General features: G+C 43.6%; 1 protein-coding gene across 1 annotated transcript in view; it reads left to right on the forward strand.

Annotated features, from left to right (window-relative positions):
• ETNK1 (ethanolamine kinase 1) overlaps positions 1-13,540 on the forward strand; it is a 408,601-nt gene extending 395,061 nt beyond the window's left edge. Inside the window, exon 8 of the mRNA XM_069628458.1 lies at positions 12,533-13,540. Coding sequence (XP_069484559.1) covers positions 12,533-12,605 — 73 coding nt within the window. The 3' untranslated portion in view covers positions 12,606-13,540. The remainder of the gene's footprint in view (positions 1-12,532) is intronic.
• Positions 13,541-17,469: the final 3,929 nt, after the last annotated feature.

Raw genomic sequence — 17,469 nt, forward strand, 5'->3', positions numbered from 1 at the left:
CTCCAGGGTGTGGGCTGGGATGTCTGGTCCCAATACACATCCTGGGTGCCAGAGAGTCTAGGGTGGTGTGAATGCCTGGGACCACCGTGGTCCGTGATTGGTCCACGTATGGTATGTGTGTTGATGAGCGGATCTCCCATTGGCTCCCCTCCGTTTTGGCGCAAAGGGAACCGTGGATAAGAGGGGGCTGGAAACACCACTACCATGTCGATCTCCTGAGTTCTCACGAACGAAGGAATACAGGAGCCAAGTATCCTGCAACTACGAGGCTGGACCGAGGAATCGCTGGTGACCCGCTGAAGGAATCCTCCTTTGCACTGCTGTCGTCCGGAGAGCCCCTGTCCTCCTTTGATTGAACCAGAAGGCCTGTACTGGTGCTTCGACCTTTGGAATAGCAGGAACAGCTATTCCCGGCATCTTCAACCATCTCCTGCCAAGTAAGCCTTCGGAAGCGTCTCTGGGCCATCCAGTTGACTGACCAGCTTACAAAGGAGTTTGGCTCTGCAACCGCCGCCAGGTTGTGTTGTATTGCGAGTCCTTGTCCCTCTCCCACGCTTCGTGCACTTGGCGTTCCCAGGTCTGAAGGGAGGAGGGTTCATTTGGCTCGAATACACACGGCCGCTCCGTTGTCCTGTGCGGCAACAAAACTGTGCCGGTTTCGTCGATTGGGACGTCTTTTTGCTCTACACGACTACAAAGCGTTCCCTGCTCTTCTGAACCTGCCAGCTGCTGAAACTATCGTGGAGAAGCCTGGGTCTGCTTGCTTCGGGGACCGGTGAGTAGTATATCTAGGATCTGGTCGCCCTCCTGCAGTATCCCATTGCTTTTCCCTGCTGTGTAAAAACAGCACCCTTTTGCCGCGCTCGCGCTCTGCTTCTGCCCGCTGTGGAGGCTGCGCTTGAGTTGCGGAACCTGTTCTTCTGCTGTGCACTAACGTGAACCGCCTGACTTCCTCCGAAGAGCTTCCCCTTGTGCCCGTCGGCACCGGCGTGGCAGGTACTTTGAGCACAAGGCTCCACTCTTCGCAGGGCTCGGACTTCCATCTAGTTAGGGGCCTATGAAGGCGAACTGAGTCGAAAGCATTATCGCACTGCCTGTTTTCCTTCCCTGGCAGGTGGACTACATATTTCGTGCTTTAAACGCTTGCGACTGTGTATTTGTATATATATTGTGTTGATATGGTATGTGTTGGTTTAATATTGTGATATTGTGATTTTCTCGCTACGGTCATTATTTTAAAGGCCTTAAAATAAATGTGTATCTATTTTTGATATAACAACTGTTTGGAGTAGTTTGTAAGCGCTCTTGCTTTGTGTGCTCATTGCGGGCTTTCAGTCACCCTCACCCCTCTTGAGACCTAGTCTTGACCGCCGCGATCGCTACCTTGATTGGTCTGGCTTGTCCAGAGGTTACCCTGTTCCAAGTAATTAGGTTGGCCTTCTGAACTTCTGCGCCACCAGGACAGAGTTCAGAAATCCGTCTTAACAAATTGGTGTACAGCGGTGAGATACGACTGAAGGTATCCAGTGTTGCGCTCGAACTAAGGCATTTCAGGTTATTCCAAACAGTACACGTAGTGAATTGTTGTAATATAACTTTAAAAAGGCCATAGTCCTATCAAACAGTATGGAAACAAGTACGTTGTTAACTTTAAATGCTTCCAAATCAGAAACGCTGAAAAAGATGTGTGCGGAGAGAGGTGTTTCCTCTCAAGGCACGAAATTGGAAATGATCCAAAGAATCGTGGCGTGGCAAGAAGCACAGCTTGACGCTATTACTTCTGAGGACAGTGCGGAAGGTGGTGGGGCTGCTCTCACTGGTAGAACCGACGGTTCTGCCGCCGCACTGTTCCACCGCGACCACGAGGACAGGGAGGACGAGCTGTCTAATGTTTCCTCTGCCAGTGCTGATGGGGAGGCTATGCTTGAATTCAAGAAGCAAGAGCTGCGGTTTAGGCAGCAGGAGCTTGAATTCAGCATAGCCAAACTAAAAATCGAGCAGGCAGAAAAACAAAAAGACAGGGATCACCAGTTGGAACTGGCCAAGCTTCAGGTTGCAAATGGATCCAAGGGTCCTGGACATGGGTCTGGGGCCTCCTCTCATCCACGGTTTCCAAAAGATCTGCTCAGTGTGTATGAAGAGAGGAATGACATTATGGACTGGCTGAATGCGTTTGAGTATGCATGCGAGGTCCAGGAAGTTGACAATGCTGATAAGATTGCATGGTTGCTCAGTAGACTGCCCCATTCTGGCTGTAGTGCCATTATGGAAATGTCGAAGGCTGAGCGGGCTGATTTCGCAATGTTAAAGCAGACTCTCATTTTAAAGTTTGGGAAGACTCCGGCCCAATATTTAAAGCGTTTTCGAGAGTATAAGAAAAAGGAAGGTGGTACTTGGGTATCTTATGTCGCTGAATCTTTGAAAAAACTGGCTCGGTCGAAGGCTATAAGGTTTCTACCTTCGACGGCATGATAAATCTTGTCATGCTGGAACATATTTTTGCTTCTTCTTCCCCGGAGCTTAAGCAGCATTTGGCCGATTCGAAGGAGATAGATCCTAAGAAGCTGGCCATTGCAGCAGACTTATGGGTGTCACATCGAGTGTCCCATAAGGACAAAACTCATCCTGGTAAGCAGGAGGAAGGGAAAAAGTCCAAAGATATGGAGGGTGGGGAATCTGCTAAATCTTCTTCCCATAAGGGCCACAAAAAGAAAAACAAGGGTACGACACAAGAGAACTCACAGGGTAGTGGAGGTTCGCCTCCGAAACAGAACTCTGGTTACAATAAGCCTCCCTACGTAAACAGACCCACTGGGGCTTGTTTTTCTTGTGGAGCAACTGACCATGTGAAGGGGGATCCCCGGTGTAAGGTTAGACCTTTGGGGGTCCACTCCGCTAATCTGGCCTTCTCCTCCTACGAGGAAGAAGAGATTACAGGAGCATCCTTCTCCTCAGACTCATTTCCCAGCGGAATAGAGGCTGAGGTAGTTTTAGTGTCCCTGGGTTCCTGGGAACCTAAAGTCGCAGAGGCTTATGCTAGGATTCCGGATAATACCAAGCACTACTTTAAAGACAGTGTGCTGATCAATGGAGTGGATACTCCAGCTCTTAGGGATAGTGGGTGCAGTCGAACTGTAGTGGATTCTACCTTGGTAGACTCAGAGGAAGTTGCCAGAGCTACTCTGATGCCCACTAAGTTGGCTGACGGCCCCCTCCGTATGTTTCCAGTAATACCTGTAGATCTTACTTTAAATGGTACAGCAGTCAGGATTCCAGTGAGCATTCAGAGAAACGTCCCGGGAAAGGTCTTGTTGGGTAATGATCTCAGAGCTTTAGGGCTCGTAGGAGACACTGCCGAAAGACCCTACACACGGTCTCAAACACGGGCAGCATTGGCCAAGTCCAATACGCCGCCCCAGCCGAAGGGGAAACCCAAGGCGAAAGGAGTCTACAAGTCAAAACGAGGGAAAGAGAATATTCCCCCGAGCTCGCCTGCCACTGCGGTGGAGGAAGTTGGTCAATCGCCCGGGCCTGACGAGGAGGTGGCGATGCCTGAAGTATTCGACCCCAACGATCATCCTGAACTAAAAGACTTGTTAGTTGGAGGAGGTCCTGATAGGGACGAATTCAGTAAAGGCCAACGTGAGTGCCCATCTCTGGAAGGCCTAAGGAGACAGGCCTGCTCCCAGCTTGAGGGTGAACCTCCTGGGAAGCATAGGATTTATTGGGAAGGTGGACTCCTGTATAGTGAGCCCACAGAGTCTACAGAAGGAGACCATAGGAGGTTGGTGGTTCCCCTTGCTGTTAGGCCCTTCCTCCTGCAGTTGGCGCATGAAGTTCCCCTTGCTGGTCACCTTGGTATGAAGAGGACCAAGCAAAGGTTATCCATGCACTTCTACTGGCCCAAGATGGGGGTGCAAGTAGAAAGTCACTGCAGGAGTTGTGCCTCCTGCCAGTTGTCTGGTAAGGTTGGCGTGACAATCCAAGCTCCGTTGGTACCGCTCCCAGTTGTGGGGGTACCATTTGAAAGGGTAGGGATCGACATCGTTGGTCCCCTTGACCCGCAAACATCCTCGGGCAATAGGTTTATCCTGGTGCTGGTCGACCATGCAACCAGGTATCCTGAGGCCATCCCATTGAAAACTGTAACTGCCAAGTCAGTTGCAAAAGCTTTACTCGGCATATTTACTAGGGTTGGCTTCCCTAAAGAAGTTGTGTCAGATCGTGGCAGCAACTTTATGTCGAAGTATATGCAGGCTATGTGGAAAGAATGTGGGGTCACCTACAAGTTCTCTTCTGCATACCACCCCCAGACCAATGGTCTGGTGGAACGCTTCAACAGAACGTTAAAGAGCATGATTGGGGCTCTGGAGGAGCCCCAGAGAAGAAAATGGGATCTTCTTTTACCATGCTTGCTGTTTGCCTACCGAGAGGTACCACAGGAGGGTGTTGGCTTCAGCCCCTTCGAACTTCTGTTCGGTCATCCCGTACGGGGACCCTTAGCCATTGTCAAGGAGGGATGGGAGATGCCCACTCCCCCTGTTACTACCAATGTAGTTGACTATGTGCTAGGGCTCAGAAAACAGATGGTACTTCTGATGGGCTTGGCTAGTGATAAATTGAAGGCAGGACAAGCGCTGGTGAAACATTGGTACGACCAGAAAGCTTCCCTCATCAACTTTACACCTGGTCAGCAAGTCCTGATCATGAATCCAATAAGGCCTCGCGCTTTACAGGACAAATGGTCAGGCCCTTACACAGTGGTGGAGCCCCTGGGTGAGGTGAACTATTTAGTGGACCTTGGAAGGCCTGGACAGGCTCCAAAAGTGTTCCACGTGAATAGGCTGAAGGCTTTCGTCCCAAGAGTCGAAATCGCAGCACTGCTACTGGCGTCAGACGTTGAGGAAGAGGAATCTGAACCTCTCCCCGACCTGTTCCAGAGCGGTCCTTCAGATAGCTCCGTTGAGGGTGTCCGAGTGGCCCCTCACCTGACTTCTGATCAGCAGGCTGAGGTGAAAAGTTTGCTTAGGCAGTTTTCCCCCCTGTTTTCACAGTCCCCTGGTTTGACACCTTGGTGCAAACATAACATTGACACAGGAGACAGTGTACCTACCAAAAGTAGGGGATACAGGATGTCGGATAAAGTACGGTCTTATATTAAGACCGAGGTCAACAAAATGTTAGACCTTGGGGTGATTGAACCCTCTAGTAGTCCTTGGTCCAGTCCTGTGGTTCTGGTTCCAAAGGCAGGCACTTCTGAATTGAGGTTCTGCGTGGATTACAGGGCTCTGAATGCTGTCACCAAGACAGATGCCCACCCCTTGCCTCGAACAGATGAGCTGGTGGATACTTTGGGTGCCTCCAAGTACCTCAGCACGTTTGACCTCACTGCTGGCTATTGGCAAATAGCGTTAGCAGAACATGCCAGGGAGAAGACAGCATTTTCTACACCAGACGGCCTTTACCAATTCCGGGTAATGCCGTTCGGGTTGAAGAATGCACCTGCCACTTTCCAGAGGCTTGTGAATCATGTGTTGAATGGGTTGGACGAATTCTGTCTTGCATATCTGGACGATATAGCAGTTTTCAGTGCCACCTGGGAAGACCATGTGAAACACCTCGGGATTGTGCTCCAGGCTCTTCAGAAAGCCCACTTGACCATAAAGGCTAGTAAGTGCCAGATTGGACAAGGCTCAGTGGTTTACCTTGGACATGAAGTAGGTGGAGGGAGGATACAGCCTCTACCCAGTAAAGTACAAGCAGTACAAGACTGGCCTACCCCCACTACGCAAACCCAAGTGAGAGCCTTTTTAGGACTCACGGGGTATTACCGCAATTTTGTGGCAGACTATGGTACCATAGCTGCTCCTCTGACTGCCCTCACAACTCCGAAGAAACCCAAGAAGGTAACTTGGACCGACGAGTGTGAGAAGGCCTTCAATGGCTTAAAAGACTCCTTGTGCCAGGCCCCTGTGCTCAGGGCCCCTGATTATCAAAGACCTTTTATCGTGCAGACGGATGCCTCTGACACTGGGATAGGAGCTGTACTATCACAAGTAGATGAGAAGGGTAAGGAACACCCTATCGGTTTTATTAGTCGCCAGCTTAAGGACAGAGAGCTCAGATGGTCCACGGTAGAGAAAGAATGTTTCTCTGTTGTGTGGGCCCTAAGGAAGCTGAGGCCCTACCTCTATGGGACTCACTTCACTGTGCAGACTGACCATAAGCCGTTAAAGTGGCTAATGAACATGAAGGGGGAGAATCCAAAGTTGCTTAGGTGGTCCATAAGTCTACAAGGCTTCGACTTCACTATTGAGCATAGGCCAGGTGTCCAACATAGCAATGCTGATGGGTTGTCCAGAATGTTTAACCGACCTGAACAAGAGACTCATCCAGGGGTGGATTAGTTCCCCCTGTCCATAGTCTGGGAGGGGCGAGTGTTAGGAAAGATTTCTTAATTGTAGGGAATTTTCCTTCCATGTGGCAACCCCTAAACTTTTTGCTATTGTTTTTAACCTTGTTCTTGACTTTGCCAGAGAAGTACAGCCTTCTGCTGCACTTCTCTGGGCTTTCGCTCCTTTCTTACGGGGAAACTGACATGCCCTTAAGACAGTCAGTACCGGGGAACGTGGTTTCCCGTAGTTCTTTTATCGTGTCGCAGCTTTAGTGCAACACGACACAAGAGGGCACTGTAAGCTAAGTTACAGCTCTCTTGGGTCTCTAGCCTTCTACAGGCCCTAGATACTCTTTTAGGATGGTATTTGATCGGTGCAAGTCATTCAGGGACTGGAATGGTGGCAGCGATCGTTTTGTTTATTTTGAGCTCCTTTTGGCGTTCTGAGCACGTTTTTGCACTGAACCCAAAATGGTGGCCTGGCTCCCAAAATGGCCAGGCCGCGAGGCTCCTTTGTCCTGTCCACTGTCCGTCTTGCTCCCTTCACCTTCCCCAGGTCCGGCGACCCGGGGCCTTCCTTATTTGGGCATGTACTTTCCCGCGAAACGTGGTTGCTTTCGCGGGCTTCTACATGTCGTTTGTGTGCCTCCAGGGTGTGGGCTGGGATGTCTGGTCCCAATACACATCCTGGGTGCCAGAGAGTCTAGGGTGGTGTGAATGCCTGGGACCACCGTGGTCCGTGATTGGTCCACGTATGGTATGTGTGTTGATGAGCGGATCTCCCATTGGCTCCCCTCCGTTTTGGCGCGAAGGGAACCGTGGATAAGAGGGGGCTGGAAACACCACTACCATGTCGATCTCCTGAGTTCTCACGAACGAAGGAATACAGGAGCCAAGTATCCTGCAACTACGAGGCTGGACCGAGGAATCGCTGGTGACCCGCTGAAGGAATCCTCCTTTGCACTGCTGTCGTCCGGAGAGCCCCTGTCCTCCTTTGATCGAACCAGAAGGCCTGTACTGGTGCTTCGACCTTTGGAATAGCAGGAACAGCTATTCCCGGCATCTTCAACCATCTCCTGCCAAGTAAGCCTTCGGAAGCTTCTCTGGGCCATCCAGTTGACTGACCAGCTTACAAAGGAGTTTGGCTCTGCAACCGCCGCCAGGTTGTGTTGTATTGCGAGTCCTTGTCCCTCTCCCACGCTTCGTGCACTTGGCGTTCCCAGGTCTGAAGGGAGGAGGGTTCATTTGGCTCGAATACACACGGCCGCTCCGTTGTCCTGTGCGGCAACAAAACTGTGCCGGTTTCGTCGATTGGGACGTCTTTTTGCTCTACACGACTACAAAGCGTTCCCTGCTCTTCTGAACCTGCCAGCTGCTGAAACTATCGTGGAGAAGCCTGGGTCTGCTTGCTTCGGGGACCGGTGAGTAGTATATCTAGGATCTGGTCGCCCTCCTGCAGTATCCCATTGCTTTTCCCTGCTGTGTAAAAACAGCACCCTTTTGCTGCGCTCGCGCTCTGCTTCTGCCCGCTGTGGAGGCTGCGCTTGAGTTGGGGAACCTGTTCTTCTTCTGCTGTGCACTAACGTGAACCGCCTGACTTCCTCCGAAGAGCTTCCCCTTGTGCCCGTCGGCACCGGCGTGGCAGGTACTTTGAGCACAAGGCTCCACTCTTCGCAGGGCTCAGACTTCCATCTAGTTAGGGGCCTATGAAGGCGAACTGAGTCGAAAGCATTATCGCACTGCCTGTTTTCCTTCCCTGGCAGGTGGACTACATATTTCGTGCTTTAAACGCTTGCGACTGTGTATTTGTATATATATTGTGTTGATATGGTATGTGTTGGTTTAATATTGTGATATTGTGATTTTCTCGCTACGGTCATTATTTTAAAGGCCTTAAAATAAATGTGTATCTATTTTTGATATAACAACTGTTTGGAGTAGTTTGTAAGCGCTCTTGCTTTGTGTGCTCATTGCGGGCTTTCAGTCACCCTCACCCCTCTTGAGACCTAGTCTTGACCGCCGCGATCGCTACCTTGATTGGTCTGGCTTGTCCAGAGGTTACCCTGTTCCAAGTAATTAGGTTGGCCTTCTGAACTTCTGCGCCACCAGGACAGAGTTCAGAAATCCGTCTTAACATTGATCAAGAACTATTCAGTCCATTTTTAGCTTGTTTTCTGGATGACTCAGTTAATACGCCTTTGGGGAAGATGTGCTTGAGCAATTAAAGCAGACTATATTCCTTAAAAGATTCAGAAATGGATGATCGTAGTAATATGGACACAATGGATCATGCACAGATGGCCTGATCGGAAGGAGCCCTTATAGTTTGTTGCTGCCCTTGAAGTGGCTGGTCTTACTACGCCCAATACAAAACTCTTAAATGTAGAATTGTAATGCATGGTTGCTCATATGTTGCTCTGTTTCTATAATATGCACAAGTTGGTTATGCATTCCTGTGTTTTGGTCCTTTGAATTATGGGCCTTAAAGACCTGTATTTAAAATGAAAAAGCAAACCTGGAAGTGCCAGGATTGGATGACATGCTCTTGCACAACATGGGGACTCTACAGCACTCCTCATAACTCATTTCGACCTCTAAGTTAATGTTGCCTTTAAAGAGGTTGAATGAAAGGCTACTTTTCTTGTTGCGTTCTCCTCGACTTGGAGGGTCAGTGAATTGCAGATTCTTTCTACTTGCAGATCTGAGTTTTAACTTGGTCAAAGTGGTTCTATGCACCAAATTGCCTTTGTTTCTGAAAGTAATGTCCGAAGTTAATCCAAATCAAGAGTTGAATCTCCCTTTTCCTCTTTCCCACTTGTTCTTTTCAATCCATACCTCCTTAAGCAGTTAAAAAAAAACAGTAACTGCTGAAGTATTTGTTCTGTGCAAAATTGCAGGATACAATGTCTTGCAATGTGGACCTTTCTTGACGTAAATGCCCGCAGTATAGCTCAATGGCAAAATGTTTGTCTATGAAGCAAGACAACTCACCTCAGGGACTGGTCTCCAGTATTCAGTACGTTCTAAAATACACTGACCTTCATTACGAGATTGATGGGATGCCCCTCAAATCTTAACACTGTTGCTCCCCCTGACCGGTGCCACCGGGACATTATAAGTCCCAGCGGCCCAGGATGGCAGGCGGCGGAAAGTAAGTCCCCATTCCCGTGGAGTCCATAGTACTCCACAAGAATGGGGACACAGAAGCACCAGCATCATTGCTAACTGTGCCGGTGCTTCAGTGAAAACCATGGCTGCAGGGGCTCGTGCCCCCGGGAGGTCAATCTTGCTGGGAGCAACGGCCCCTGCAGGCATAATTGTAGTCTGGCGGTCCGGAAAGGGTGGTGATATGCTGTTACCGGCACCCTTATTTCCAGGCTTGTAATGAGGCCCAGTGTGCTCCTAGACCGAACTCTTATTGGACTTCAGCATTCTTTGGATGCCCTTTCTCGTTTTGCCACTAATAATCACATGGAAATTAACACCTCCAAAACAAAAATGTTGATCTATCGAAGTCGATCCTCCAAGAATCCTATGTTTTTATGGGGCCTAAATAATAAACATTTGGAGGTGGTTGGGAGTTTACATTTATTTGAGTTTCCCTATTACATCAAACCCTACTCATGTTTTATGGCAAATATATAATTCAGAGGATTCCGAAAAATTGGCTGTTAATTTTATTTATTTTATTTTGCATTTTTAAAACGCTCACACGGCCCGCTGGCATTGAGGCGCTGTTACAGGAATTGTTTGTTTTTAGTTGCGTAGTTTTTGTCTTAGTTGCGTATTTATAACACGCTTAAATACCCATAGGTTTCTAAGCGCGGACCCGGGGATCGAACCTGTGGTGCTTTGTTTTATCTTGCTTCCAAGGCGAGCACATTGCCGCTGAGCTATCCTCCTGGGACAATTAAGCAATAGATTACTGAAAAGGGAGGTTCCAATGTGGAGGGCTTGCTAACCATATATCAAACTAGCATCATACCGGGACTCCTATATGGTTTAGAGGTACTCTCCACCAAAGGTTTATTGGCTTTCGAAAAATAGAAAGGAAAAATATGACTTTCTATATTGGGTCTAGGGAGCACAGTGTCTAACGAATCATTAACAACTGAATTTGAACTTTCCTTTGTTTCAGAGGGTAAAATGGTGTCTAAAGTTATCTTCTCGAATCAACTCTAAAACACTGTTGAGCTTATTGTCTCAACTCATTTTGAGACAAATTCGTACTCCTTTTTGCTATACGTGTTGACATTAACCCATATTACGAACATTGGCTTAAGCCTTAAACAGCCATTTGAGTTGCCAATTTTTTTTATTGATCCTGAAACCTAAGACCAGAAATTGGTATAGGGTTACTACCATGAATATGCTTCAAAAGATAAAAGACTTAAAGAATAATGCTGCCAGGGCTTCCCTTTAGATACTCTGTGTACCTACTTAACACCTATTTGCCCGTTTGAACTTAGAAGGTTTATAGTGCTTTTACGATTCAATCTACTTTGACCTTCGAAAATTTTGTTGGATGGGACAGGGGTACCTCATAACGAAAGGCTTTTGCTGTCTTTGAGGTATGGAAGTTGAGACCAGTTGCCATATTTTAACCAGGGGCCAAAGTCTTAGATCTCCCTACTTGAAGGGCTATATCCGCATTGTGAAAGAAATCAACCGCATTGTGACTGAGTTTTGGAGTACCATCTGTGGAGCTGAATCAGTCATCACAGCAGCCGTCTTTGGTGTTTGGAAGATGGCCCGAACTATGTTTAGTATGGCCTCATAGAAAGCTTAGTAGTTGGCTTCCTCTTTTTCATGATCATGCTCTAAATGTGTATATAAAAGGTATTATGAATGAAAATGTGTATCTCCTCATCTAGATTCATAGATCTTTTAGACAGGAATGAATTGGAAGCAAATCATGTACTCCTAATGTGGATTATAGAAAATGATTTTCTATTTCGATGAATGTTTTATTTGTGTTATGTTTGACTGTTTTGGTAAAGAGATTTTGGTTTAATTGTGTAAAATACTGTATTCTGTGAATCGTATCATGTATTTTGAATTGATGTTTATTTTGTCTTTGTGTGCTTAAGTTTACATTTTAACCAAATGCACAATAAAAAATAAAAAGATTAATTCAGAAGCAGGTGACCTTTGCAGCTTTTCAACATCTGGTCCTATTGGACATTATCGCCAAGACATCTACTTGGGTTGCTTTGCTTTTATTTAGCCATAAATGTAAGTCATAGGTATGAACTCCAATTCACACAGGACATTCTTAAAAAATTGTTTAGACATGTTCGTTAAATAGGCAGCCATTCTTCCACAATTGTCATGTCAGTCTTCCATGAGTCTTGAGAAAAGGCCCCTGTGCTTAACATTAAATAACGTTAGCCCGATTAGTGAGTCTTGTAGTGGCAATATTAAGCAACCTTTCCTACACAAGAGTGGACTTTGTAACCCTTTCTTTTGCAAGGACTATTATACTAAGTTATCCTTAAACCAGGACATCCCATGGATCGGGCGTACAGGGGAGTAATGACTATAGTTTGTACACTGAATAACTTGTAGTTTACTCGCTGTAGTAATGTCTATACTAGTTCATTAGCCCAATTACTGAGGTTATTCAATTTAATTTACTCAATCATGCTTATGAATGCCTTTCTGGTTGATGGTGTTAAAGGGCTTGGCCAGCAGGCTTCTGAGAAAGGGGCACAACCTGGGTGTTGGGAGGCGCGTAGTGGGGGGGTTCTGCCTTCGGTTTGTGAACTGCTGTGGCAGGTGATGCCCATACTGGTTTAGGCATCCTACCCCTATGTAGGAACGGAAGTTGATGAACCACAAGAAATATAGTAAGACTAACATCAGTTTCTGCTTGTTTCTTTGGGTTTTGAAGAAATCTGTGTTTTTATTTTTTAGTTTCCATGCATAAAAGATGGTGTTAATGCTTTGCAAATGTTCACATTTTAAAACAGTTTAAAGAGTTAAGATGTATGTATTTTACTTCCCTTTCAATCTTGAAGTGCCTTTAAACTCAGCAAGTCCCTTGATGTTTTAAAATCGCTGATCCTCTAATGTACATGTCTAGTAAGTGTGCAGCCATTAATCGTGACTGACTTCTATGTTATCTATTTCCTATAGGTATGCAATAGTTCGGCTTAACCAATACTTCAAAATGAAGCCAGAGGTCACATTATTAACTGTTCCAGAGTAAAGGAAGTTTTCAACTCGCCACCTCTCGGTTGATGAGCAATCCCCCGAATACTTTCTGGAAGCAGATATTTGTACAGCTTCAAGTTCTGGAATCTTCATTTGATGGACTTGCTTACAACAATGCATCTTCATTCCTGAAAACATAATACATTATGCTTTAAGTCCCACTCCACCCAACTAAGTTTAATAAGGATTGTTATCAGTAGCACCTTTTGGTGATTTGTTTTGAAGTTTATCTAAGGTACCTTTTGATGCTGCACTTAAGTCTTTGTGAAAGACTGTAGAATGGCTAAGTGAGATGATAAGCTGGCCTCCAAAGGGGGAACTAGAGCACCTTCTATTTCAAAGGATAAACATCAGGTGAACTTCTAAACATACCACTAAGCACCTTGCTTACTTTTACTGTACCCCTTAATTCTAAGATGGCTGTTGGACAATCCACTGCATGAAAGAACAGATATTTTTTTTTCAAAATGCGTTCGAGCACTTGCTGCTCCAACATGGGTTAAATTCGAAGGAAGTTATTTACAATGTAATTTAACATATTTTAAATGATTTATTTATTATACGTTCTACATGATTCAAATGCTGCAACCCTCAATTTGTTTCCGAGAAATCTTCCAAAGGAAGAATTACTCTTGAAGTTTATATTTTAATATTCTTACTGCTGTGCACATGAAAGCAGAACATTACAATGTATTTCCTTTACTGTATATGATGATCATGCATTTGGGATAATTTGCTCTTTAAGTACAGTAACTCACACTGGTACACATAAGCAACCTACCTGCAAGTATGTAGAAATTGCTATTACAAAACCAATGAGCAGCATATTTTCACTCTATTATGCACTTGCTAAAAGATTTGCCCAAAAGGCAATCTACGTAAATGTGACTGTATGTTCAGTGCTATATAGTAAAAATGTGAATACTTTTATTACTTGATTTTTTTTTCTCCATTGGATTAGAAATGGAATTATTTCTTTGTGTATTTCATACGAACTGGAAAATGTAAATACCTCAGCATTGTTTTGATACATGGCATTTTATTAATATGAATCAAATCAGACATCGGACCACTACACAGTTAGGCCTCCTGTTTGGCTGTTCCCTTCCATATTGTCAATACAATTACCAAATCGATCTGAACCCCTAGAGCACATTTGTTAATCGACCTTCAAGCACTTCATGTTTAATTATTCAGTTTTGTTGGTTACACATTGATTTTTGGAGCAAATTAGTTTTGCTAAAATTTCTCGAACTATTTAATACAAGATTACTGTAAAGGTATGTTAAGATTTTTTTTTTGTGATCAGTTAACATTTGAAAATGGTTTAGCTTTAATGATTAGCAGTGGTTTGGCTTTAACATGTTAATATTTTAAAATCTGCATATGATTGGGTAAGTTTGGCAAATGCTGCAATGCCCAAATGCAACTTAAATGAAAAGCTGTCATGCAAGTTTTTCCTGAAAGGCTTGATTTATTTGTTGAGCTGTTGTAATTGTTTTTTTTTTTACAGCAGTTCATGATGTTAACAGTAACCCAACGCTGAATGCTTGCAATTTAAGATTATAATGTTTCAGATATAGAGAAACGCACCTCCGGAGAAATATTAGTTATGTAGTTCTCACGTGGCTATGCCTGCTAGAGTAAGCAATTTCGGATTTGATACTAGATCCCTGCAAAACTGTTTAAAGTTTACTTGGCAAAGAGAAAAGTACATTTGTTTTGGTATGACCTGCTGATTGCCCCTGTGTATCCCCTACAAGAGTTCTATGCACTGCACTTGTTTATTAGTGTCCTGCTAGTTACAGGATACAGAAGTCCTTTGAAGTTTTGCCCTATTGTAGAAATACGTTATACCCTAAACGTATGTTCTTGTATTGTGACTGGTTTCATTCTGCTTCAGTGACCCACATTTTAAAGTAATTTAGAAGATTAGGCGTGACATTTCTAACCTTGAACCAATGATTGCTTGGGAAACCAAAATGTCATCAACTGTCTTTGTTGCACTGATGGCATGAAAAATGTTTAATCTTTTGCCTGTTACATCCACCCTTTCTTCACCATCTTTTCACTTCATGACATTTTGTAAGTAGCCAATTGTATGACCGGCTGTCCTGGCTACTTCTCATGTTCCCTTTGTAGATAAGTGGCTGTGTCCCCCGATAGTGATTTGTGCTAAACTCAAGGCACATTTGTATTATATTTTCACTGATTTGATGTGGAAATTAAACGATTTCCTATTTTTTTGTGTGATTTTGTTTTCCACCCAAATGGTGTACTCATTGCCAATCAAAGCCTCTGAAGTTTAGAATCCATTAACAAAGCAGAATTCCATTTCCGACCTGCAAGCAACAGCGAAGTCACATTTACAAGTAATGTTATTTTAGATTATTATTATTGTGAACACTGGAGATTGTACAGACAACCCACACAGACGTCCTTTGTGTAAAGACACTAGTTTTTTTGGGTCCTTGCTTGGCATGATGAAAGGTAACATTTTCGAAAATGTGCGAGTAACTGCTGACTGACAACATGTTGTAGAATATTGTTTGATATGTCGTAAATGATTCTTATGTTTCTGAATCAGGACATACTGGCCAATCCAAGAGTAACCCTTAAATGATTCTGAGCACCAGTTCTACAGATTGCTATTTGTTTTTAATATTTTGAACACAAATGCTATTTTCTAATACTTTTTTTCCTTCCCTTCTTTGTAATTTCATTTTCCATGCCTCACATTTTCAGTGAATTCACAGCAACAGATAAAACCATCACTGTGTGATTCTGACTTTATGTAGAATATTTGACATTTTATTTTTGCATTTTTTATGCTAAGATGTTTGAATGCTGAAACTTAAACTCACCATGTAAATAATAGAGTTTTAAAAGCAGCATTCACGCCTGCACAAAATAAGTCCATGAATAGACCTTAGTGGCCTGTTTGCTTTTGTAAAGCAGAACTGAGTAAAAACCTTTTCCTTCTTTCATGTATAGCATATTGTATATACCAGAGTGTATATTACCATTTGTAAATTCATGTGACATGTTTCTTGCCTATGGACTCGTTTATTGCACTGTTATTTTCCTTTGTAGAAACGTTACTATAAAGAAGCATTCCGACTTTGTGTCATTTTTCCTAAACGGTGAATAGCAAGAGTGTAATATCCCAAAGAAATGTGTGATTTTTATCTGCATGACATACTTTTTCCATAAGATTCTTTTTATAACACTTCTTCATGTAATCGCTCTTTACAGGCCATTCTGTGAGCCAATGATGTATAGAATACATATACAAGTTAAAGAAATCAGTCTTCTGTAAAGCATTTGTATTTAATATGCTAAAAAAAAATATTGATTTAAAGCAGTCTCTTCAACTTTAGTTTACCCACATACCAATGCTTTTACTTATTTACATGCCAGGTCTTGGTCAAGATGGGCAGAATAGGTTTTGTGATGTCTAAAATAGAATATGCAGGATTCCTATATGGATTTATAATTCATTCCAACATTCTTCACCACATTTAAAAAATATTGATGCATTTAAAGTGAAAAAACTTCAATAATTGGAGGGAAAGTGTTACATTTGTATCCATTTTACATTAAAGTGCTGCTACTAAAGTGTTTATCCAAATTTTTTATGAGTGTCAGATTTGAAAGGAATTGCATTGCAGTTAGGCTGTACATAGAATGTATGTACAGTTACATAAACACAAAAGCGTGTGTGTTTTAAAACTGGGCGGAGTTAAAAATTCCTGGCTGGAGGGTTAGAGCTGGAGGATAGATGAATATATAGAGCTCCCACCGTAAGAAGTTTGATAATCCGTTCAGGTAGTTTTGGCTAAAGGAGTTTTTTTTTATGCCAGCGTGAATTGCATTTCCAATTTAAAATCGGGAAACTGTGCTTAATTAGCAAAATGCAAAAAAAATAATTATTCGGATGGTCATTTTTCAAAAATCACTTTTTTAAGCACATTGGTTTGCTTTTTTCATTTTATTTTTTGACAAATGAGTTTGTATTTGTGTGTAATAGACAAACATATTAACTTAAAATGGGTGATTTTGCAAATTGACTTAGAGGCCGATTTTGGCCCAAAGTCTGCTCAATAATTTCCACAACAAAATTTGCCAATTCTTCCTTTTTAGAACAGATGTGACATGGGCGCATCTTCTGTTTTTTTATTTTTTTTATTTTTTAGGTTGCTAACTCGGAAAACCTAATTTAATTGGTAGTCAGTTTTCAAATACTAACCTAAATACTTGGTTAAACACAATTCCTATTTTTGTTTTCATAAAATATTAATTTAGCCTTACAGCTTTGGCTTCCATCACCTTATGTGCTTTGTATAATTTTAAAGCAGTGTACAGATTAAGGAAACCTTTGCTAAAGGAAGTAGCCACTATTTGTATTTGCACAAATGTATTGACTGTTGTGGTTTGTGATCAACTCGATGGGTTTCATTGATCCTTTGTCACCTTCCAAAAATATTCCTTTGTAGTGCTACATCTTCTCATGTATCTACCAAAGGGACATAATGTTGGCCCTCTGCATCAGAAAGTGCAACATTTTAGTTGTCACCTCTACTTCTACAAATGTGTCCATCCCACCTCTAGTACTACTGATTAAGGTCTTGAACATGATCTCAAATTACTTGCACTACTTTCCTTCATTGCACCAGCACGTTTTCTTCAGCTTGCTTATTTTAATTATCAAGTTTAAAGATTACATTCATCAGTTGAATGAGTACTGTCAACATTAACCATGTCTGCGTGATTGCGAACATGTTTGTACTTTATGTAGAAGTTTCTCCATGCCAGTGAAGGTTGCTTGTTTGGTTTCCATCTAATGTCCATGTTTCTTA

The sequence above is a fragment of the Ambystoma mexicanum genome, chromosome 12 (assembly GCF_040938575.1).
Source record: "Ambystoma mexicanum isolate Mex_15411 chromosome 12, UKY_AmexF1_1, whole genome shotgun sequence".
NCBI classification, from domain to species: Eukaryota; Metazoa; Chordata; class Amphibia; order Caudata; family Ambystomatidae; genus Ambystoma; species Ambystoma mexicanum.